General features: G+C 41.9%; 1 protein-coding gene across 1 annotated transcript in view; it reads right to left on the reverse strand.

Annotated features, from left to right (window-relative positions):
- LOC124606966 (ATP-dependent translocase ABCB1-like) overlaps positions 1 to 25,935 on the reverse strand; it is a 261,320-nt gene that overhangs the window by 134,776 nt on the left and 100,609 nt on the right. Inside the window, exons 8-10 of the mRNA XM_047139103.1 lie at positions 12,769 to 12,894; positions 10,882 to 11,085; positions 8,487 to 8,657 (exon numbers count right to left, since the gene is read on the reverse strand). Coding sequence (XP_046995059.1) covers positions 8,487 to 8,657; positions 10,882 to 11,085; positions 12,769 to 12,894 — 501 coding nt within the window. The remainder of the gene's footprint in view (positions 1 to 8,486; positions 8,658 to 10,881; positions 11,086 to 12,768; positions 12,895 to 25,935) is intronic.

Genomic DNA, 25,935 nt, shown 5'->3' on the forward strand with positions numbered 1-25,935 from the left:
ATGCTATCTGGTGATGGATGGTGTGCGAGCTATCGTTATGTATGATGGCCAGCTGCGGACACGTGCAGGATGTCGACAAGACTGTCTCCATCATCCCGAGCCGCGCGGGATAGCCGCGCGGTCTTAGGCGCCTTGCCGCGGTTCGATCGGCTCCCATCGTCGGAGGTTCGAGTCCTCCCTCGGGCATGGGTGTGTGTGGTGTCCTTAGCATTAGTTAGTTTAAGTACTGTGCACTCTTAGGAACTCATGACCCCAGCAGTTTGCTCTCATAAGACCTTACTACAAATTTCAAAAATGGTTTAAATGGCTCTGAGCACTATGGGACTTAACTTCTGAGGTCATCAGTCAGTGCAAAATGGCTAAGCAGGGATGGCTAGAGGACAAATGTAAGGATGTAGAGGCTTGTCTCACTAGGGGTAAGATAGATACTGCCTACAGGAAAATTAAAGAGACCTTTGGAGAGAAGAGAACCACTTGTATGAATATCAAGAGCTCAGATGGCAACCCAGTTCTAAGCAAAGAAGGGAAGGCAGAAAGGTGGAAGGAGTATACAGAGGATTTATACAAGGGTGATGTACTTGAGGACAATATTATGGTAATGGAAGAGGATGTAGATGAAGACGAAATGGGAGATAAGATACTGCGTGAAGAGTTTGACAGAGCACTGAAAGACCTGAGTCGAAACAAGGCCCTGGGAGTAGACAACATTCCATTAGAATTACTGATGGCCTCGGGAGAGCCAGTCATGACGAAACTCTACCATCTGGTGAGCACGATGTATGAGACAGGCGAAATACCCTCAGACTTCAAGAAGAATATAATAATTCCAATCCCAAAGAAAGCAGGTGTTGACAGATGTGAAAATTACCGAACTATCAGTTTAATAAGTCACAGCTGCAAAATACTAACGCGAATTCTTTACAGACGAATGGAAAAACTGGTAGAAGCCAACCTCGGGGAAGATCAGTTTGGATTCCGTAGAAATGTTGGAACACGTGAGGCAATACTGACCTTACGACTTATCTTAGAAGAAAGATTAAGAAAAGCCAAACCTACGTTTCTAGCATTTGTAGACTTAGAGAAAGCTTTTGACTATGTTAACTGGAATACACTCTTTCAAATTCTGAAGGTGGCAGGGGTAAAATACAGGGAGCGAAAGGCTATTTAAAACTTGTACAGAAACCAGTTGGCAGTTATAAGAGTCGAGGGGCGTGAAAGGGAAGCAGTGGTTGGAAAAGGAGTGAGACAGGGTTGTAGCCTTTCCCCGATGTTATTCAATCTGTATATTGAGCAAGCAGTAAAGGAAACAAAAGAAAAATTCGGAGTAGGTATTAAAATTCATGGAGAAGAAGTAAAAACTTTGAGGTTCGCCGATGACATTGTAATTCTGTCAGAGACAGCAAAGGACTTGGAAGAGCAGTTGAACGGAATGGACAGTGTCTTGAAAGGAGGATATAAGATGAACATCAACAAAAGCAAAACGAGGATAATGGAATGTAGTCACATTAAGTCGGGTGATTCTGAGGGAATTAGATTAGGAAATGAGACACTTAAAGTAGTAAAGGAGTTTTGCTATTTAGGGAGTAAAATAACCGATGATGGTCGAAGCAGAGAGGATATAAAATGTAGATTGGCAATGGCAAGCAAAGCGTTTCTCAAGAAGAGAAACTTGTTAACATCGAGTATAGATTTAAGTGTCACGAAGTCGTTTCTGAAAGTATTTGTATGGAGTGTAGCCATGTATGGAAGTGAAACATGGACGATAACTAGTTTGGACAAGAAGAGAATAGAAGCTTTCGAAATGTGGTGCTACAGAAGAATGCTGAAGATAAGGTGGGTAGACCACGTAACTAATGAGGAGGTAGTGAGTAGGATTGGGGAGAAGAGGAGTTTGTGGCACAACTTGACTAGAAGAAGGGATCGGTTGGTAGGACATGTTTTGAGGCATCGAGGGATCACAAATTTAGCATTGGAGGGCACCGAGGAGGGTAAAAATCGTAGAGGGAGACCAAGAGATGAATACACTAAGCCGATTCAGAAGGATGTAGGTTGCAGTAGGTACTGGGAGATGAAGATGCTTGCACAGGATACAGTAGCATGGAGAGGTGCATCAGACCGGTCTCAGGACTGAAGACCACAACAACACAACAGTCCACTAGAACTTAGAACTACATGAACCTAAATAAACTAAGGACATCACACATATCCATGCCCGAGGCAGGATTCGAACCTGCGACCGTAGCGGTCGCGCGTTTCCAGACCGTAGCGCCTAGAACCGCTCGGCCACCCCACAAATTTCCAAGTTCCCTGATCCCGACCGGTGACGCAGCTCTCTAACCAGTGATCACTTCTGTACTAGGCATCTAAGCCTAGCTGTGCGCAACCCAGACGCGTCACTTCTGGATGCGCCTATTCTTCGCCTGCAGTCCCCTTCGGAACCAACGGTCGTCTATGGCGGCGACGAGGCTAAGGCTCCCCACAGTTCGATGGACAGCCCGCCCAACGCCATGGACATCGAATGAAGTGTGATGACTATATCTGCTTTCCTCCAAACTGGCAAGATGGCGGACGACGGATGGTCGCATTCCAACATGGAACAGCACCTCTGAAAGCAACGGTCGCCTCAGAAAAGGAAGAAGCCGAAAGCCCTCCAATGACACACTCCTTCATATGGCATCGTAGGTAGTGGACCAGATACAGACAGTGCACACCCTTGGAACGACCTGACGATAGATGTGGCCGCTTCCGATGTTCCATTTGAGGAGCGTCCTTCACTCTACTTGGGATCCCGCCCAACGACGACGGATCCCATGGCGGGAGGTTTCCCAGATGCCACCATGGCAGCGTTATTACCCCTACACCTCGATGGATGCGACAGTCACCCGCCACCAATTTCGATCCGCTGAGCTGATGATGTCGACGACACAGCACATTGGGAAGCTAGCCCACAGTAGTAGGGAGATGGCCGCACAAGCCCACTTTTGATATCAAATTGATATACACATTAATTAAATTTATCAATTAATTACCCCCCACACCCCATCATACCTCCCCCCAGTATGAAATCACGTGATTCCCTCATCCGGAACATTGGTCTGAATCCCCTCCCCACCCCTCCCTCTCGCCCTCCCCCACCTACCCTACTGGCGGGATTTTCGAATTTTGGTGGGAATTTCGAATGTTAGCGGCAATTTATTTGTCCCAAGCCTAGACGTCCCACACCACCCCTCACCCGGGGATTGGCGGCTGATTAAAAATGGTGGTGCCATTTCCCGAACTCGAACTCCAGTCCTTCTGAACAGAAAGCCAAAGTGCACTCTCCAACACAAGGAAACTATTCAGATGCTGGAGAGGAAGGTTAGGTTAGTGTACTTTAGTCATTTTGGTTGGGAAACTAAAGATCAGACCTAATTACGTAATTAATCATAAGGATCAGTCCTAACTACACAACTATGTGCAAGGCGCTACACAAAGGGTGCCTAAAATCGCATTATAGCTCACAAATTGACGATGCCATGCAACTGGTGTCATCCTGCTGGGAAACAAATCTCACAATATATCTTGAAACTAGCGGCAGACGTACTCAAACTCTACACTTCATCTATAAGCTGGTGGGAAAAAGGCTGGAATGGAAGGTACTATCTTTATTTGATAAAACTACTTCCTTCCACACTATTCTGGTGTCCTAGGAATCCATCGTCAGTGTATATTCACTGCTCGAGGTGCTTATAAACCAATTAGAACGAAGTCAGCACACTGCTGTCATGTCTCTTAGGAAATTAATAATTTTATACATCTCTTTTAGGTTACAAATGTACGTACCATCGATCACATTTCCCACATCAGTCGTGCTTATTATTCGTAGTAGTAGTGGTTTTGACAGATATGGCTATGCCTCCCTAGGAAATAGAGTGAGGAAAACACGGCATGATTAATTTCTATAGTTGATTCATTGAATTACCACCCAAGTCCTGCTGCACGAAAATACACACAAAGATGCAGCAACTTCTTACAAGGGAGTAAGCACCATGATCAGTAGCCAAAGAAGATGTAATAGTCTTATTGCCGTTTACAGTAGCGTCACCAACGCTCTGGTAGCTTTCCGCTTACACAAAGAAATCCTGGTCTGGTGTTTGGTACTTTTGCTCATTTGTAGGATAATATAGCAAATTTGTCCTAACACCATGTCTCTTGACTACACTCTCTGCACACTGTACAAGGTGATACAAGTGGCATCAGTCTACTCTCCTGCAGAACACCCTAGGAAATGGCCTAAGTCTGATAAACGCATAGATTCTTCATAACATTGCTTGTGAGAACCAACAGTAACCCGGTAACATCTATATTCGACTGCATTTGCGAGAACACAGTTCAGGATTGGGATACATATGTTTCGCCTGCTTTAACATAGCGCCTCTGTATACTACTTATATCCCCTTTCTCGAATCATTTGTTAAGGAAACCCATGTAGTTTACATTGGAAGAGGGAGGGTAAAAACTGAACGCAGACAGAGCTTATTTTTTAATCTTTTCTCGCTCTTGAGTGTCCAGGTACCCCCCGTCCATTTCAGTTCCCCGCATTTCATGGTACTTCATTTTTAATTCTGTGTATTCTCAGCAGGTTTCTCGCGGTTTTATATATTTCGTCGTATTTTCCTCAATTTTACGTAGTTCCCATCAATTTGTCGTAATTAAATACGTTTTCTTTCGATTTTTACCGATTTCACATCACTTTTTCAAATTTTTTGTCGATAGTCTTAATATGTATATAGTCTTATTGCTGGCATACCCATGCATTGTTTGATTTTATATGAGTATATTTGCGTGCTCTACACACCAGCCAAAAATGGGCTCATGCCACAATCTGCCTATTTCTGTCCACCCCTCGGGGAGTGCCACACTGTGGTGCGTGACCCTGTATACACACACTGATTACAGCCACAGTGGGTGTGGCCAATGTTTCATGCCCGCTGGACATGACTCTCTATCCCAGTGGAAGAGCACTTCCACATCGCCACAATGAATCGTCACCGTTCAAGCTCCATATAAACTGGCAATGTCCATAGACATCATTTACTGCTGATATCGACATTGTCCTCCTCCAAGAAGTTACCATCACTGATTTCTATGCTCCCACTGTCTAGGCGACCCACACCTCCCACACCTCTGACTGCTGAAGTCGACACTGACCTCCTCCAGGAACTGATCATCGCTGATTTCTACCCTCCCACTGGCTACGTGGCCCACATTTCCCCAGCCTCTGACACCAGTAATGGAGAGGCCATCCTCCTCCATGCACGGCTCCCACTGAAGATGTAGTGTGCCTTTTTAATGCTAGGAGTATCACCCTCACGCTGTTCGGCATCCGCATCCTAAAGCCATATGCACCATCCAGCTCCAGTCTCTGTGGCGAACGACACTCCTTCTTTGCTATCGAGGTAACGTAATTTTTTGAGGGTCCCCTTGATGATCTTGTACCAAGTACCTGATAGCCTCCCCTTGAATTTTACAAGGGTTTTAGCTATATGTTGGCACCTACTTGGACGTCCATCTGATGTCAACTGATGACCCCAACAACGATGATCCTAGCTATCTTCCTTGACGGGGACATCCGGCCGGTGTGGCCGTGGGGTTCTAGGCGCTTCAGTCTGGAACCGCGTGACCGCTACGGTCGCAGGTTCGAATCCTGCCTCGGGCATCGATGTGTGTGATTTCCTTAGGTTAGTTACGTTTAAGTAGTTCTAAGTTCTAGGGGACTGATGACCACAGATGTTAAGTCCCATAGTGTTCAGGGCCATTTGAACAATTTTTGATGGGGACATTACACTGGTTCCTAAACTGCACAGGCGACTATGGATTTGTGATCACCAGCCCATCATTCTACTAAACAGTGACATGAAAATTTTCAAATTTTTGCTAGCATCACGACAGAAGAAGCTAGTATCATACCTCACCTCCCTGGATCAGACCTTCCTGCGTGGTGACAAAAATATTCCTACTGCCCTTTGCATGAGTGTACTCGCCAGGTCGCGACATCTGCCTGTTGCATTGGCATTGCTTGACTTCAGTTAGGCATTCGACCATGTCGATCACACCTTTTTGATGTTGATCCTCGAACACATGGGTTTTCCGGGTCTTACAGTAACAGTGGTAATGCGCCTCTTCAGCGGCGCGACTTGAATAATTATAATGGACGCCTCACTGTGCCTCTAGTTATCGAGCGCTCTGTCCGACAAGGATGCCCATTTTCCACGATACTGTATGATTTGCCATTAGAAAACCTGCTCTGGGGACTTCTCCAACGCCTAGTGGGCCTGTCACTGCAAGGAAACAATGTTGCCACAGCTATCTCATACTCTACGTATGCAGTAAAGATGACGTCTGCACAGCTCTGGCATCGGAGGCGACATGTAGTGAGGCATCAGGCAGTTCTCTTAACGTTTCCAAATCGCAGATTCTGCTCGCTGGAGAGGGCCTACCTGAGAGACGTGTCACTCCTCTGAGTGTGGCCACCGCCGTCCGCTGTTTGGGCATTGGTTTTACGAATGATATTCATCGTTCAGCGTCAACAAACAGCAGACATCTTCTCCAAACAATCAGAACTGGTCCCTTATGCGTAAGTGTCCACCATGCCACTGGTATCCCTTATGTGGTGCAAGTGTTCCTGGTCCCATTGTTGATGGCGATGAGAACCTTTGTCTGTACCAAGAAGCTAATCATAGTTCAATATTCTTCCCTTGCTCCCTCATGGAAGCGTGGTAATGTTGGCTTATTCCAAGTGCCAGACAAAGTTAAAGCACCTTTTGTTAGGTCTCAGCTGAAAGTCTGGCGCTGTTGCCCAGTGAGCCTCACTGGAATGCTTTTACATGAATGTGCTCCGGACTCCATGTCAACCCAGTCATGTTATCAGACATTCCAGCCCCTTTTATCACTTGTGGCATTTCTTTCTGGAATTAAGTTGCATCCTCTAATCCTTACAACACCCACAAATACTCCAGACCAAGTCTGTACGCAACGCATTACAAATGAATCAGTCCCAAGTCCCCAGCTCATATGGTCCCATGTGTGGAAAGTGGTGCTTTCAGACTTTCTCGACACCAGCTTCCAATCTATCTAGTATATCACCATGAATGGGAAACAGGTAAACCAGTTTCGTTTGCACCACATCCACCACGCCGACACATCCCTCTGTGTTCAGTGTGGTGTGGACGACACAAACGCTCACCGATTTTCATGTGGTCCGTTGTCTGACGTGTTGATGCTCAAGCAGCGTATCTTATCTTTCCTTACTCGACATGCACCTGCTCGGATCACATTCCAGATGCTGTCACTCCCGGACGTGGTTCATTACCCTGCAACGAAAACTAACATTGTGAATTGGATACGCAGCCATACAGTCCACTACCTTTTTGGCGCAACAAAAAATCGGAACTGGATTATTCGACTACCTTGATCATTGTCACTGTGCACTTCTTCACAGCCTCAGAAACAAGCAGTTCTTTTCAAATGTTCTATGGAGCATCTTTCTTGATCTGCCTTCCAGCTGAAACGTCCAAGTCATGAAATGTTGATGTTTATTTTGCCGATATTATGCTCTGAACGAACTATAAACGCAATCAACATAAAATTTTCGAGAAGACACGTCTGGATGTTCCACCATTCGAGAAGACGAGAGGCTCTCGGAATTTCAGTTAAAAAAAAAGGAAAAAAAATACATCTTTCATGTTCATCGCCCTACTGTGTTCTCTTCCCATATTTTCTTCCTTTCTTACCCCCCTTTTAGTAATAGGTTAGTTGCTTTGGGATATGCATTGATAGATGCCAATGCCTGAAGAGGTGCAATTCTTTTTTTCTTAGGACGCAAGTGACGGTGGCAAGTACATCATTCGCCTGTAGTCCTCTTTCCTTTCCAGAGGAGGGAAAAAGTGGTTAGCGTATATGGCAGTCATATAGATGACCTGAGTTTAAAAAAAAAATAAAAAAGAAGAGGTAGAGCCTTTAAAACTACATAAGAAAAGTGGTCAGAGCATCTTCCTAGTAAGCAAGAGACCCGGGTTCGAATCCCAGCCAAACACAAATTTTCTGCTTTCCTCAATGATTTTACTCAATGCTCGCTCGCAGCCAAGGTCTGTAATTCCTTAGTGTCTTCGAAATTATGTCGTTGGGGTTCGGGTGAACCATGTATTTCTCGCTCAGATTATCCTTTGTTATTTTCCCTAGATAGGAGTTTATTATCGTTACTATACTGCTGTGAAAGTATCGTTCCTGAAAGTCAACCGAATTTCCCCATTATCAGGTAGGCTAGAAAGGTGGCTACACAAATTATGAAGTCAGATAAAGAAGTAGTTCAGTACAGAACCAACAATTCTAATCTTCAATGTAATGACTGGTGGAAGGTGACTGATCTCGGTAGAGGTGTTGATTTCAACTGAAGTTTGAATTGTGTAAATGATGATACTTAATCAGAGAAGTGACCTTGGACTGACCTTGTCCAGCGCGGCCTGCACCTTGGCCTCGCTGCTGGTGTCCAGAGCAGAGGTGGCCTCGTCCAGCAGCAGGATCTTGGGGCGGCGCACCAGCGCCCTGGCGATGGCGATGCGCTGCTTCTGGCCGCCCGACAGCTGGGCCCCGCGCTCGCCCACCAGCGTGTCGTAGCCCTGCACAGGGGATGACATTACGTCCGAGTGGCTTGCAGTAGACGTATAATCCTAAAGTGTCCAAAGAACTATCATAGCCTCATACACTGCCATCGAAATCACGAGTTTTGCTGCAGCCGCCAGCAGGTATGGCGGAATGGTTCTAGGCGCTTCAGGCAGGATTCGCAGGTTCGAGTCCTGCCTCGGGCATGGATGTGTGTGATGTCCTTAGGTTAGTTAGGTTTAAGTACACTACTGGCTATTAAAATTGCTACACCACGAAGATGTGCTACAGACATGAAATTTAACCGACGGGAAGAAGATGCTGTGATATGAAAATGTTTAGCTTTTCAGAGAATTCACACACTGTTGGCGCCGGTGGCGACACCTACAACGTGCTAACATGAGGAAAGTTTCCAACCGATTTCTCATACACAAACAGCAGTTGACCGGCGTTGCCTGGTGAAATGTTGTTGTGATGCTTCGTGTAAGGAGCAGAAATGCGTACCATCACGTTTACGACTTTGATAAAGGTCGGAGCACGTCTCGATCCCCTAAGTCAACAGATGGGGACGTTTGCAACGCAACAACCATCTGCCAGAACAGTTCGACGGTGTTTGTAGTAGCATGGACTATCAGCTCGGAGACCATGGCTGCAGTTACTCTTGACGCTGCATCACAGACAGGAGCGCCTGCGATGGTGTACTCATCGACGAACCTGGGTACACGAATCGCTAAACGTCGTTTTTTCGGATGAATCCAGGTTCTGTTTACAGCATCTTGATGGTCGCATCCGTGTTCGGCGACATCGCGGTGAACGTACATTGGAAGCGCGTATTCGTCTTCGCCATACTGGCGTATCACCCGGCGTGTTGGTATGGGGTGCCATTGGTTACACGTCTCGGTCACCTCTTGTTCGCATTTACATCACTTTGAACAGTGGACGTTACATTTCAGATGTGTTACGACCCGTGGCTCTACCCTTCATTCGATCGCTGCGAAACCCTACATTTCAGCAGGATAATGCACGACCGCATGCTGCAGGTCCTGTACGGGCCTGTGTGGATACAGAAAATGTTCGACTGCTGCCCTGGCCAGCACATTCTCCAGATCTCTCACCAACTGAAAACGTCTGGTCAATGGTGGCCGAGCAACTGGGTTCGTCACAATACGCCAGTCTCTACTCTTGATGAACCGTGGTATCGTGTTGAAGCTGCATGGGCAGCTGTACCTGTACTCGCCATCCAAGCTCTGTTTGACTCAATGTCCAGGAGTATCAAGGCCGTTATTGCGGCCGGAGGTGGTTGTTCTGGGTACTGATTTCTCAGTATCTATGCATCCAAATTGCGTGAAAATGTAATCACATGTCAGTTCTAGTATAATATATTTGTCCAATAAATACCCGTTTATCATCTGCATTTCTTCTTGGTGTAGCAATTTTAATGGCCAATAGTGTAGTTCTAAGTCTATGGGATTTATGACCTCAGATTTTAAGTCCCATAGTGCTCAGTGACATTTGAAACATAAGAGACACTCCGCAGCAAACCAGCGCTCCGCTGCACATAGCTGCAGTAGAGGTCTGCGTGTCACAGTGGCCAGACAAAGGTTAGTGGCCATTCGCACACGGATCCTGTCTGACCCAATTCTCAACTTTTCTCACGCTAGTAGCTCCACTATCCATTCTGCTACTTGCTCGCAGCGAGTTACATATTAGCGCAAGAGGCTTGGACCCTGTTGCACACCCACACTGAAGTTATCAAGGCAGTAAGGTATGTCTGGAAGAACAAACAGCACGCATTACACATGTAGTATAGCCGTAGGGATGACAGTCTTGATAACTTCAGCGCGGGTGTGGAATAGGGCCAGAGCCTCTTCAGGCAATACATAGCTTGCTGGGAATAAGTTGATGAATGAGTAGTGGATGCTACTAGCGTGTGCCAAGTTGAGAATTTGGGTTGGACACGAAACACAACCACTCACATCAATTGGGAGATCCGGGTTCAAGTTCTAGTGCATTTGGCATCAGTCTTTCGTTCTAAACAGATACCTCCCAGCCATCTCTGTGTATGTAATGTATATGTTACTGGAAGAGCAAGCTGTGTTAAAAAAGTAACATCAAATATCGGAAGAAAACTATTCAGCACAAGGAACAAGTTCTACAGTTACAAGGTGAATTATATCGATGGCAAAGCAAACCTGTCAGTTTGTGTATGTTGTGGCATCGGATGAGAATGATTAGTCTCACCTGCGGTAACTTGGAGATGAAGTCATGAGCGTTGGCCATCTTAGCGGCCTCCTCGATATCCTCCATGGTACAGGTGTCCCGCCCATAGCGGATATTCTCCGCGATGGTGGCCTGGAAAAGCACCGGCTCCTGGCCCACCACGCCGATCTGCGAGCGCAGCCAGCCCACGTTGAGACTGCGGATATCGTGGCCGTCCAGCTCCACCTACAATAGTTGAGGAAATGAGTTTAGATGTAGGGCCAGAAGGCACTATGTTAAACGCTAAATTCGTACACTGGAGGGATGAACATGTAATTTCTAAAAAATCTATGTATGTGATCGACATTATTGAACTCATTCGAAAGACCTGCAACAACACATGGTATAAAATGTCACCACATCAGGAAGAAGTTGTTAATATTAAATGGCTACATTACAAGACGGTAGCAGTATGCTCCAAATAGCAGGATTGAGCTTCTATGTAAAAGAGTGTGGTGGACTGTTCAACATTATGCAAGCATTGTATGTCGGAGGGTAAACTTGAATAAAACACGACTTAAACTTGTCAACACCAAACATCGCATAGTTTACACGATACAGATTTTGAACGAGAGCGAATGGCCAAAAATAAATTGGTTTTTCGTGACGTACAATATCACACAGAATGGAGGGTAACGATACTTCATTAACGCGTGTGTGGAGTATGTCGACAGCAGAGAACTGCGCTAATCGTAAGCTTCATACTGGACTATTAACTTATGACATTAGCATGCAGTGACATCTGAGTAGCGCTTCATCTTTATTGGAGACTTTGACCTGTGTGCCAGGTGCACCATCAGTTCTCCGTCGCCTGATTACAAAGACACGTTTTGAGTAATTTGTGAACTGAAAACTGGCTGCAGTTGAATGCATGAAAACTGATACGTCTTCCAGTACCTACAGTCATGTAGATATTAGAACTGATAAAATACGGGAACAAACAGAAGACGATACATAAATATACCGAAAGTAAGAAACTACTGAAAATGAGGTCACGGAAGACAAGGAAACGTCAGTTATTATTTCCACCAGGATGGTTAAGTATCAAGTCTATTACCTTTAGAAAGAGAAAGTATGAAATGAGAAAAACAAAATATGTAGGAATGTTGCTGTAAGTTGGCACACCTGATAAATAGCAAGTTACTATCTTATGTACACAACTAGAATGGGAAATACGCTACTAAGGGTAAGAGTGCGATTCTGATTGTGGATAATGGCTGAAAAATGAGGTATCATGACTGTGTCAGTAATTACAGTAGACAGTCAATATTAATACAACACACTTAGAATAGTAACGTCTCACGGATACTGTGATCAACGTCTCTGAAAATGCGAAGGGTGTGGGCAACGAGCGCACAGTGACAGCAACTTCCGTAGGTACAATAATAATCGACAACGTACATAATCTTCAAAATAACATCTGATAGCGAGCTTATACCTCGTTTGAACGGCACTGAAAAGATATTACGAAACAGTGAGTTTAGAGACACGCATGTCTGGTAGGCTCTCTACTTGAACTTAGGGGCTCATGCTTCTAAGAAAAGACACGCCATGAACGGCGAAGACGTACTTTGTAGCATGTAGACGTAGTCTGTAGCATGTCTGGTAGGATCTCTACCTGAAGTTTGTGACTCAGTCCGGCACCGCGCGACTGCTACGGTCGCAGGTTCGAATCCTGCCTCGGGCATGGATGTGTGTGATGTCCTTAGGTTAGTTAGGTTTAAGTAGTTCTAAGTTCTAGGGGACTGATGGCGACAGAAGTTAAGTCCCATAGTGCTCAGAGCCATTTGAACCATTTTTTTTTTTGTGACTCATTCTTCTAAGAAATTACACGCCATGAACGGCGAAGACGTAGTTTGAGATACGTACCGTTCCTCGGAGCGGGTCGTAGAACCTCTGAATGAGTTGGATACACGTGGACTTCCCGCAGCCAGAACTTCCGACAAGCGCCACTGTCTCGCCACTCTTCATCCTTAAGTTCAGACCTCGCAGAATCTGGAAAGCAATATACTTCACTGCAATGTATTTTTTAACTGAGTACCTGCAATGTAAATTACCACACATCTCAAGAAAGCGGGAAAAATCGATGCTTCTGGTCCATATCCCTCTAAATTCATCACAGTAGTTACTAAACTCCTGTATTATTCCGTTTGTAATTACAATGGAAGAAAATGACACTTTTGAAGACGGACTTAGAAGTCTAACCTATGTTCAGTTTGTTTATTGCTGCCATGCGGTATGAAATTGCAGCACTGCCAGATTTTTACAAAAAGAGCTCTCAGCAGAATGCTTTCTGTGATGCGTTATCACGCAGTGTCCTTCAATCCAACCCTAACCTCTTAAGGGTGTTAGAATGCTGTTGTTATTACAAGTTGTGTGATTTTATCTTCAGAAATCAACAGTTCCTCTGCCCAAACACGTCAACAATGTCCAGCAATTAGACAAACCTGTTTGTTTAGTGTATCTCCACTATCAACAACTTGCCAACACAAAAGTGAACCCAGGAAGTTAACATGTAAACATTTAAAAACGGAAACACAATGAATAAATATAGCTGTTCTTCTTCTCACCCTCCATTATCTACTTCCCGCGCATTCACCGATCCTTTGTGAAGGCTACGTATAGGTAAAGTAGGAACAGCTGATAAAGGAAACAACTTATAAAAAAATCAAATACTCAGCACATCTGGATTCTGCGAAATCGAAAGCAATTCCATCGTGTCAAGTACGACTAATGTATGAGTATTATCTACTTGGCCATCTCTGTACATAAATAACATGAAGCAAGTACTCTCATGAAATTCGTGGATCCTATCTACCATGATGACAGACATATAGTCTCTTTAGAAAAATATGAGATAATTTAAATAAAGATGACCAGACGGAAGTTCGAACAGCCTTCAGGTTTCAAGTTATGGATTCTTTAGGGAAGTTTGTTTCAATGAATCTTCATAAGTAAACAAAAAAGCTCTTATGAGTGTTACCACGTCATGAACAACTAGATAGACAAGCTTGAGAGGTGACTTTTTATTCCGTACCTTCATTGTTCTCTCATTGTATCTTGTTTTCTGTCTATAGCAATCGCAGCAACCTCTGTGCTCGGTCACTTAGAATATTTTAAGTTTTTGGGAGTCCGTTTTGTTTTCGACCAATGGGAGTCGTCTGCAGCTGTTGGACTGTGTGGTTCCTCGTTTGAGCGGACTACATCATTACATTACTCACTGTTCAGACTCGGTTTGGTGAAGTCGAGGAGGCTCTATGCTGTGTTTTGATGTTGAGAGACAGGCGGAAATCCACACTGATATGTAGATAGTATGATGCACAAGAAAGCGGGGACATTAACATCAACACTAACATCGTAAATGAATCCAGCAGCACCTTAAAAAACATCCTTCAAAGTTTTGGCATTCCCCTATTGGTCAATAGTGCAACAAGGGTTACCACAACGACTTCATCAGTGATTGACCATGTGGCCACAAATATGGACAGGGAAAAATGTGATGTAGCTGTAAAAGATCTCGGACTATCAGACCATCTCTTTCAAATAACAACAGTAAAGTCAGGCATCGAATCATTCCCTAAACTACAAGCCTACAAACGACATCTGTCAGAAATCAGAATAAAAGATTTTTCAGACGAACTAGAAAAACAAAGCTGGGATGAACTGTATAAGGAAACCAATGGGGATATGAAGTTCTCGGAGTTCTTTATATTGTTTAAATTGAACTTTGAAACATTTCCAAAAGTATGCATGTCTGTATCAACATCTCACAAAAACAGATCGATAACAGCAGGTATTACGAACTCCTCCCAAACACTTGAACACCTCAGTCCCATGAAAAAGGCCGGCCGCGGTGGCCGTGCGGTTCTGGCGCTGCAGTCCGGAGCCGCAAGGCTGCTACGGTCGCAGGTTCGAATCCTGCCTCGGGCATGGGTGTGTGTGATGTCCTTAGGTTAGTTAGGTTTAAGTAGTTCTAAGTTCTAGGGGACTTATGACCTAAGATGTTGAGTCCCATAGTGCTCGGAGCCATTTGAACCCATGAAAAAGATTCGTAATGATCCAGAATTCTTAAATTTCTATAACAGATACAAAAAGATCTATAGGAAGGTGCTGATTGCTGCAAAAGTCGTTTAATGACAAAATAATATATAATGCAGAGAATAAAAGCAAAGCAGTCTGGGAAGTTAGAAAAAAGGAAACGGGGAGAGGCAAGCAAATGCACAATAACATACTGCTAAGGGAGGGGGATAAAGTAATAAATGATCCACAGCACTTAGCAAACTACGTAAACGAGCATTTTTCAAGTATTGCATATAAGTTACAGCAAAAATTCCCTCAAACAAATATAACACCTGTAAATAATGTTGCACTAAATACAATGATGTTACTTCCAACCACAGAGAATGAAGTCAGTAAAACAATTCAAAAAATAAAAAGTAAAAAGTCAGTCGGCTTAGATGAAGTACCAATGTGTGTACCGAAACAATGTATAGGGATTATACAAGACCCCTTAACAAATATAATAAATGAATCCTTCACATCAGGAACATTTCCAGGGCAGTTAAAACAGGCAAGAGTTGTACCTTTGCTTAAGAAAGGTAATGCAGAAGACACAGAAAATTACCGGCCCATTTTCCTGCTGTCGGTATTCTCAAAAATAATAGAAGCAATAATGAAAGACAGATTAATGAATTACCTGAGTAAATACAATCTTTTAAGTGAATCACAGTTTAGTTTCCGAAGAGGCAAAAATACAGAGTTAGTCATAGTAGTATTCACAAAAGCTGTACTTGATGCTCTTGATAAAGAGCACTATCACTTTTCACTTCCTCTTTCTGAGCTCAACATCTCACTCATTACGGAGGGATGCTGACTCAGCTTTTCAGGATAGCAAATGGGAAGTTGCGGTACAGAAAATGGCTTAGAGATCACTAGTGTGTGTGTGTGTGTGTGTGTGTGTGTGTGTGTGTCACAGACATATTTTTGGATCTTTCTAAGGCTTTATGATACAGTCGACCACAAGATTCTATTAAATGAATTAGAAGCATTAAGCATAAGAGGGGTAGCTCATGATTGGTTTCGATCATACCTAACAGATATAGTACAAAGATTAGAGATAACACGTAGTTCAAATAGATCCAAACATTTAGTAAAACACTTATCAGAGCCAAAATGCATTAATATAGGTGTTCCGCAAGGTAGCATATCAGGACCAATACTGTTCCTCATATACATCAATGACTTTCCCAGCAGTGCAACTCATGGTGAAAAAATCCTCTTCGCTGATGACAGCAATATTACAGTCACTGAGTAAACAAGAGAACTCCTTGCCGAGAAAGCAAATGAAACTCTCAAGGAAGTTTATGATTGATCAATAAGTAATAAAGTGACATTGAACATAATGAAAACGACTGCCATGAATTCCAGTATGAAGAGGAAAAATGACAATGTTAAATTAAATGTAGATCGCACCTCTATAGACGGTGTAACAAATGCAAAATTTTTAGGAATTAATATTGATTCTCAGTTGAAGCGGTGTGAAAACACAAAGGTACTTGCAAACGAAATGTCATCAGCATGTTATGCCCTTAGAATCCTATCATCAGTGTGCAACATGCAGTGTGTTTTAGTAACATATTATTCATATATACACTCAATTCTTAGCTGTGGTATTCTTTTTTGAGAAACAAATGCACAACATATGAACACAGTTTTCAAACTCCAGAAAAGAGCCATAAGAATAATAACCAAAAATACTAGTTGAGTTCATTGTAAAGATCTGTTCAGCACACTGAGGATTTAACTCCTCCATGTGAACACATTTACCAGTCAGTTGTAGACATCAATAATAACATTCGTAATTACTGCACAAACAGCGCTGTCCATGACCATGCAACAAGAGATAAACTACACTTACATTTACCAATAACAAATAAACATAAAACTCAAAACAACATTTTCCACCAAGGAATAAAACGATACAATAAACTGCCAAAAGAGATTAAAGAAGTTGCAAAAATGCGCTTATTTAAAACAGTAGATAAAAATTACCTGTTAAGCAATACATTTTATACATTGAAGGATTACTTAACTAAAACAGAGTAGGACTTTGATATAAAACGTTATACAAATAAATAATAATAATAATTATGATGATTATAAAATATCCAACATTCCACATAACACCTTCACTTTATGTTTTTTCCATCTTTTTTTTTCTTTCTAGAAATACTTACCCCCAAGCTATGTGTAGCACAATACTAACACCTCTTCCTCTTTCTGAGCTCAACATTTCACTCATTGTGGACGGATGCTGACTCAGCTTTTCAGGATAGCAAATGGGAAGTTGCAGTACAGAAAATGGCCCAGAGATCACCAGTGTGTGTGTGTGTGTGTGTGTGTGTGTGTGTGTGTGTGTGTAGTAAGTGAAGTATTATGGTACAATGTGTGTATAGTATGTACAGAGACTGATAGTGAGATATGAGTGAACAATGTGGCATTATGTTATTTAATAAGTTATTTGTAAAAAAAGTATTGTATATCGGGAGTAAATCTAATGATTGTCTCTAACTAGAAGTCTATAAATATATGTGTATATGAATTAGCTTATTTTAAATTGATCTAAATTTGTAAATACTTTGACAGGTCCTAATTCTTGTAAAAAGAGATCTATGGGTGAATAAAGCTACTACTGCTTCTAAGATCACTGTGATTTATTTCCTATAATGTATGTTAACTTTGTGGTGACGGTAGTGTGGCATCATGTACTCAGAATCATTCTGCGTATAGGTGTTGATACGTGTGCTTGCGCGTATTGGTATAGGAGCTCATAGGTAACTAACACGTAACTGTTTGGAAGCAGATTATTGCATCTCACACTATTTTGCTTCACGATATTGTAAATTCAAAGACGTTACCTTCTCCTGAAGTGTAAAGATTAGTTTTTCAATCAATCAGAATTGTGTGTTACAAAGACTACTTTTCTTCAGTTTGTAAATTTAAATATGGAATATCTCTTTGGAGTGTTAAGTTTCTGCTAATGTTTAGTGACAATATACTTTTTGCCAATTCATTTCCCTCATTTTTATTTTGCCACAAACCATCTTATTCTTTGAATTCAGTCACTTGAGTGTGCCAGGTTGCTAGTAAACAGGAAGCGCTTGCTCTGTTGATCAATTTTTTTTTACTAATCAAATCATTTGTTTTCACAAATGAGAAAACAGTCCCACTTCACAGCTGGATACTACAAGCATAAAATTACATTCACGTACAGTGCACAAGTACTAGATAAGTGGGGACCCCCTTTACTTTCATTGCACTAAGTTTATGAAAGTGTATGTGTGGTGGTGCTATTTTCAACAGGTTTTCAGTTCATGACTTAAAGTGCATTTCCAAATAGTTTTTCTGGGGCATTAGAACTATACACATTGCATATATTGAAAACATAATGACTTGGTTATCACTAATTTTCTTCGTAATCCATGCTTTTAAAAAGACCATAGAACATTTTCAAGCTGCGTTCCAACCTGTATTCCGAAATCAATGTTGATTCTTACTATCAAGTGAAGCTACTAGTGTTCAGAGGAGACTAAGTGGACATATGGGGCACACTATGTTGTTTTGTAGTTAGTGTAAAATCGTGGAGCGAATCCAGTAGTACAAGTAATGGAAATTCTCTTGTGAGTTTAGTGAATAGTTAGAGTCACAACATAAGCTTGAATTGACAATGATAGGCATTAGAGCGCCATCTGTTTTGGAGTCTCTTTGTATGTTAGCAACGAGTATGGAGGTCAATGTGAGATTAACATCTTTGATTAAATATTATCCCTCTCATTTCTTCGGGACTGAGAACGTTATGGAATTGCCAGAAACGAAAGGGTACTCACCGTAATGATTTTCTTATGATCCTATACAGTCAATAAGGGTGAACTTAAAGTCGAAAGCTTTTGTGAAAATATGGTAATAGCAGGAGTTCCTACATTGTTTAACTGATAAAGATGATCATGGTTGAAAAGGAAGCGGGTCGAATTTAGTACACTTTCGATAGATTAAGCGCCTTTGTATTAGTGCTTATTAGTAAAATTGTCATTGGAGAACAATGAAGGTCTTAGGAAAAAAATCATTAATCTATCTAAGAACGTTCTGGACCACTTTTTTTACATTTGTAGCGTCTCATGACCTAGTTCATTGTCTTATCTTCGACTTCACAAGCAAGGCTGTCAATGCTGGGTCATCACTCTTATCACTTACATCGTCATCCTTATCAATGATGTCATCGTCTGACCATTTACACCCCATTTCCCTTTCACCCTCTCTCAAGCCAATAAAAATCCACAGTGGTGGAACTAGGTAAGTTGTACTTTACAGCCCTTCACACTACCAATATCCACTCCCCCTCTCCAATCAGTCACAGTATAGTATTGAAATAGGACAACCAGTCAGAATGTAGATGCAAGCTGTAGGCACCAAACTGAAAGAAATGCATTATTTCTGAAGTAACTACTTAGCCTTCTCTTGAATAGGCGCTGTCATCAAAGATATTTGCATAAAACAGCGTTATGTTCAAGGATATTTGCCTATGAATTGCGTACACATATACACACTCAAAAGAATTAAGCAACCTCCACCTCAACTGCGTAACATGGTGATATGTGTTTTCATACCTTAATACAAAAAAACCATTTGTGGAATGTCTCAAGAGTAAATTTCCATTTCACATCCGTAAATTCCATTGTCAACCATGTAGCTATCGCTATGGAATATTAGAATAAGTATAAAACATATGCTCAATACATAGCTGAAAGCAAACATTTAATTATGCAATGTAATTAATGAATTAGAAATATAAAGTTTCCACCGATAATTTTTACTCCAAGTATTGTTTCTCAAAAAATTCAAAATGAAAAATAAAATCACCGCAGCATTATGCTCTGGTTGCTTATCATTACCAACAAGTGACAAGTTTATACTTTGATCTATCAAACACAGTTTGTGTAAGACACAGAATGCAGCGGGACGGTGTCGGTCGTCTTTGTGGTTGTTATCGCTATCGTTCAGTCCACCTAACTCGATAGAATTCTTGCCGATATCCCTTCATTCTGTGGGAGCAGATACGTGCTAGGCATTGCAAAGCAGCGTTGATGAAACCACTACCTAATAGCCACTACACAGAGGCCGCGTAACTATAGTTGAAAGTCAGTTCCTGTAAGTTCATGATTAAAAAATCGGTCGTTCGGTGTATTCAGTCTACTTGCAGAAAAGCGTTTAAAATTAGATTAACTCTTTTTTTAATTATATTGGAACACTAGAAATGGCTATCAAGTTCGTACTTAATGTGGCGAAACGTTATCATTGAAAGTTCACTGTCTGTATAACAAATATTCACTCGAAAGCAGCCAGAATGTTAGATAGTCTGACCCGATTCATTTTCATGTTCTAATAGTCACAGACCCACAACTATTCGCGAGTTAAACATTCGGCCGTTTCAGTGGCGTTCTTCGTAAGAAGTGCTTGCCAAAATATTCCATACAGAGCACTAAACATGCCACATAGAGGCCAGAAAGTTCACACGCTCATATCTCTCAAACTATTTAACTTGGAAACACCAAATTTCCATTAAAATGTTCGTAGCTCCATTTGCTTCAGTCACGATATGCACTAACCGAAATTAGCTCACTATTTCATCATCTAACAGAGTATTTTTAAGGAGTGACCTAACATCGTATTAACTGTAGGTCAGCTAGCAAGCGACCACTCGAGGTACTCTCCTCTCCGCACACTCCTCTGTTCGTGCCTGAACCGCTTAATTCTGATTGGCTGCTGATCTAAAGGACCAATGAGAACGATCCTTCATTATAGTTCTCGCGGCAAATCTTAAATTACCCAATCACTAATTTGATAGTAATTAATGTCAGCAAAACTTCAATTTCTTATGTTTAATAAAAATAAGCCAAGTGCGAATTATTGTTCAAATTAATAAATAAACTTAGTCCGCCTCTAACTTCCATTCTGGCTGCTTTTATACAAAAGCATGCTGACGCAGACATACGTCGCCTGAATCGTGGTTGCAACATAACTTTCCCACAGTTCGTTTGAGCAAGGTTTCATGTAAAATGAAATATTAAATTTTAACGTATGTCCCACATACACTCTCTGAATCATTCTCACGTACTCACACAACGAAATATAATCAAATAATAATTTTGACTGATTTTTGTATTATGTAATTCAAAGTGACTAAAGTTTTAAAAAGAAAATTCTTATTAATTAATTTTTATGCACTGACAACTTTTTAATGGCCTCAAAGCATAGTGAAAAATCAATCTGTTATCGTTCCCAACTTGGTTTTAGAAAACAAGCGTAGGTTTTAGGGCTTTTAGGTAATTCTCTTTATCTCCGGAATCGTAATAAATAAAAATCTGAAATTTTGAACGCATCATTCCAATAATATTAAAAGGCTCTGTATCAAATTTAAACAAAATCGGATAATTATTAAAATGGATTATTTAGATTCGTAGAGGGTATGAATCTTCATATCGACTGAATGTTATGCTATGCAGCTCTCGTGGCAGGCAGCGTCATCTGTGCTGCGAGCAGAGCGAAAAAAAAAAAAAAAAAAGCCATCCTGCAGCCACCTTACTAGATGACTGCGTGCCTTACTGCAACGAATGTTATCTCGTAATAACTTGTTGCGTTACAAAAGGACCAAAAAGTAATTTGTTACACATCTAAATTATTCTATGATTACTTTTAAGTGTCACAATGTTAATTCAACGATTAAAATGGATGCTAAACTACATCAGCAACGCAATGCAACATATACATCAAGTATCACAATGTTATTTGACAGAAGATTTTACCTTATTTCATTACCTTTCAAGAGGTAACTTTATTTTTCTTGTTACAGCCAAGCCTCGGCCGGCAGTGTTGGCTGCCTGTAAATTTTCTCTTCGCACGGTCTAGCAACAGGAAGTCAGCACCAACGAAAGCTACCTCGACCACACGCCTCCCTCGTGTGCTGATGAAGTAACGCCACCTATGGTAGGCTGACCAGGCCACTCTCTGGTTCCTCGGCTTCTGACCAATCAGGGCGGAGGAAGCCGTGTGGCCGCGTTCGATGTGGCCGGCCGCCCGTCGCAGTGCTCTCACTCTAGGACGCGCGCCCTGTAGCAGTGAACACCTCCCTGTTCTCCCAGTGCTGTGCCACTCTGGACTTAGTTTCGCAGCCGGCATGCCGCTCGAATTTGCCCGATTGGCAGATGCCAAATTTCGTTAGTTTCTCAAACTACGTTTCGCCAAACTCTACACTCTGGCTCACCCTCGCTTCCCTAGGCCTGGCTATGTGACTCCTATTTAACATGCATTCGCTAATAAATGCTCTTTGTCTAAATATTGCCCTGATGATTTAATTACGCCCACCGCCTTCCCATCCTCCCATTTTGCATAATATACGTGACTAAAAATAATACGCTAAGCAGGACGATAAACTTTCTCCAGAATATAAGAAGGAGTATAAAACATATTCTCCATAAATATTCGAAGTCAATGTTCGCTTATGCTACGTAATTAATCAATCAGAAATGTGAATGTGCTGATATGCAGTTTACTTTATCTACTTCTCCAAAAAAACTTCGAAATGCAAGATAAAATTAACTGCTGCTGCTTGCTCCTGTTGCTTGTCTTCGCCAACAGTTAGCAGGATTTATACTTCGACTATTGTACCATACATAATGTAAAGTTAGGGGAAGTTTACGAGGGACTCCTGCAACCGATGTTAATGTATAGCTTGGCAGGGAAGAGGGAAGAAGGCTGTTAAATGTGCCTCGTGGCGGCAGTGTGCAGGAGGTCGGGCGGTCAGGATTTGAGAGTGGGCATCCAGGGCTGCCGTGAAATGACAAAACAGGAAACTAAGTACAATGAACAGGATATATTTCAATATAAGGAGTACAAAGTGCACGCCTAGGGTCAGAAGTTAGCAGGTTTAGGCCAGTCTAGGATGTGGAATAATTAATTAAAATGGGCAACGGAAGGGGATGTGGTTCATGTTAACTTACGCTGGCGGCCGGTCGCGAAAGGAAGAGCCGGAGGCTCAGCCTTCCAAAAAGATGTCTGTTCTGCTCGAGGTCTGGATTACAAGAGAGAGAAGCAAGTGTGTTCTGCACTGCAGGACGCTCCCGCGTCCAAACGCGTGATCGGTATCCCGCGCACGCTATTGGCTAAAATCAATGGCGTGAATTCGCTAGCAGTTGCAGCACAGGGCTCAGGGCGTCTCCTGTCAGCAGCATTAACTGGACAGAACCGCCTCAGTTTTGAAAGGTAAGCGACTTGTGTCACGTAGACACGGCGTGAATTACTCTCGAGAAAACTTGTAAAGATTCCACTGCGTCTGTGAAATGAATTTCTTAAACTAATTCCCTAAAATATTCCTTGACTGGCTACTATCCTCTACAACAATGTAAGGCAGAGTACTGCATCAAATTAATTATTTTCCATATCAAGTTTTATCATGTTTTTATGTCTCACAATATTAATTCAACATCTAAAATATCTGAAAAATGCGTCAGCAACGAAAAGAAAGCAATTTTATGTCAAATATCACAGTATTACTTTCCACACACCCACATACTCATCAAATTAGTACCACAAACGCGACTGTCACCTCTAAAGTAAGAACTATAGCGCTACTTCCGTATCTAAATACAAATAACATGCGAAACAGCCAGCTGACATTTCAAGTTAGGCATAAAAGAGCACTATAGTAAAACTAACCATATAGAAAATACATGTTAGCTAAACTGGTACGCTAAGCACGTAAATGGACAGTCTCAATTACTGGAAGAATGTCATTAATTCCATTACTTAGGCCTGCTCTTCGTATAAGGCACAATGCACTCTCAAATTACACATTTTTGTCTCTAAATTGTTCTATAAGTGTTACAACTGTATCCAAATATGCAAATGTTTCTAACATTTCAATCTGATACTGTTTTACAGTATGAAACTTCATCACCTAAAGTTTTTACAAAATTTTTCAGTGATGTTTCTCCTCAGCAATAAGCATTCCAGAGGCGTGAAGGTGATGTATCATTAGAAAATATAATCGATATTACTAACAGGCTACTATTGCTTTTTATTCGCATTTGAATTAGGCATAGTAAGGATTAATACGAAAATAAATTTTCAAAGATGGCTGCAATATTTACCATTCAAAACTACGTGCAAAGGCTCTCTACAATGTATTTCATACAATAAAACAGTAATTGCTGTATACACTGCACGTGGTACCAGAAATACCATTCGAGACCGCGACCACACAGGCACCACCACTCGCGTGGCACCTTCTAAGTTCTGAGCACCTGCCTCCAAATAACACTTGCTGATAAGGACCAAACTTTTCTTCCGTGCCACGTCCATCACATGTCATATTCGTCTGCCTAAAGTATTACCAGCCACCAGAAAGAACGCTGTCAACAGTGGACTATTTCACTGCCGCCTAGTACTGTCAGGGATGGAGATACTTCTGTCAACAGGCAAAAAATACGACACATCGCTGACTCTTCCTAAGTTCATGCTGTTCGCTTTATTTCTACAGTGCAGCAGGTCCAGTAATTACGCCACTGTGCGCAGTTCTGTGAGTTTCATTCAGGAGGCTACAGTCCCGACTTATCAGTCGCTATTTACGGAGTAATATATACAGTCAGCTATGAGTGCTGGCACAATACTTCCAATCTTGATGACAAAACCATAGGCTCCTAAGAGTCAACAAAGTTATTTAGAGTTTTACTGTGACAGGTATACGATATTAGGTGCCACGTACCACAGTTTCCAAGGCTAAGAGAATTGTGTGTTCTCATTACTAATAAATGTTATTGACTATTTCTTATTATGTTGCTATATTTCTTTCCTAGCGGCATCATGCCAAGGTTCGTGTTACGTAGGATTGGAACTAATGTGCATAGTGCATAGTGAGCTACGGTAGAAGTATGTTTTCTGGTTCCGTGAATGTTTCGGCCGAACTGATAGTAATATTCAGTTCTATTATCCCCTACACTGGCGATGAGGGAAAGTAGAAATTACCAATATTTTTTCGCCGGTTACCAGCAGTGGCAACCAGGTAATGTATTATAGATTTGCTGAAAAATTTCGACCAGTATGCAGCAGTGGAGACAAAACTATGTCAAGATTGATGATATTTTCGTCATTTGCCGACATTGACAACGAGACATTGAGACCCACAGATTTATTCACGTTTACAGGGACGACCAACAAAGAGAAACATTAAGAAACTAAGCAGGTATTTTATTTTTCATTTATTCTTTTTAGTGCACGTTCTAATTTATTGATTTTTTTTGTAGCCTGTGCATACGAGATTCTAGGTTTGCTAGTCCGTTTCCTTGCCCAGTAAATTTTTGTGAATTTTGTAAACAGTTCTGAGCGTATTTTTCAGACTTGTTCCAACCGGTACTCAGTAGCCTACAGCCCATGCTCAAATCTATACAGTAATTGCCATCAACCAGGGGCTCATTATGGTACGCTTTCTAGATTTGAAGAAAACAATGACGAAGATCAAAAGCAACTACAATTTAGGATGCCTCCATCCTTCCCAGAATACGATCGAAAGATAGAGGCTTGGAACGACTACATCCAATGTCCGGGACAGCATTTCATCACTCATCAGATATCAAGCGATATGAAACGGAAATCATTCTTTCTTGCCTATTCCGCCCAACTGTATATCTACTTCCCCTTAAGTTGTCACCTACCTGTGAACCTGTGACTCTCTCTGCTCTGCCGTTGAAGAAATGCTCATCTATATTTCGAGTCCCACGTACATGTCACAGCTTCCAGAGATGGATTTTTTCACCGATTCAAGTAGTCACATCGAAGCTACAATTAGTGGATTGTTCAGTTACAGGCATAACTAGGGAATGTAGATTTCATTGTGAAAACGACCAATGTAACAGATTACATGCAGATTGACTAATTCACGACAAGACATGCTTATCAAGTACTCCCTTGGCAATAAGTTAAAGAAGG

Source organism: Schistocerca americana, chromosome 3, assembly GCF_021461395.2.
Source record: "Schistocerca americana isolate TAMUIC-IGC-003095 chromosome 3, iqSchAmer2.1, whole genome shotgun sequence".
NCBI lineage: Eukaryota > Metazoa > Arthropoda > Insecta > Orthoptera > Acrididae > Schistocerca > Schistocerca americana.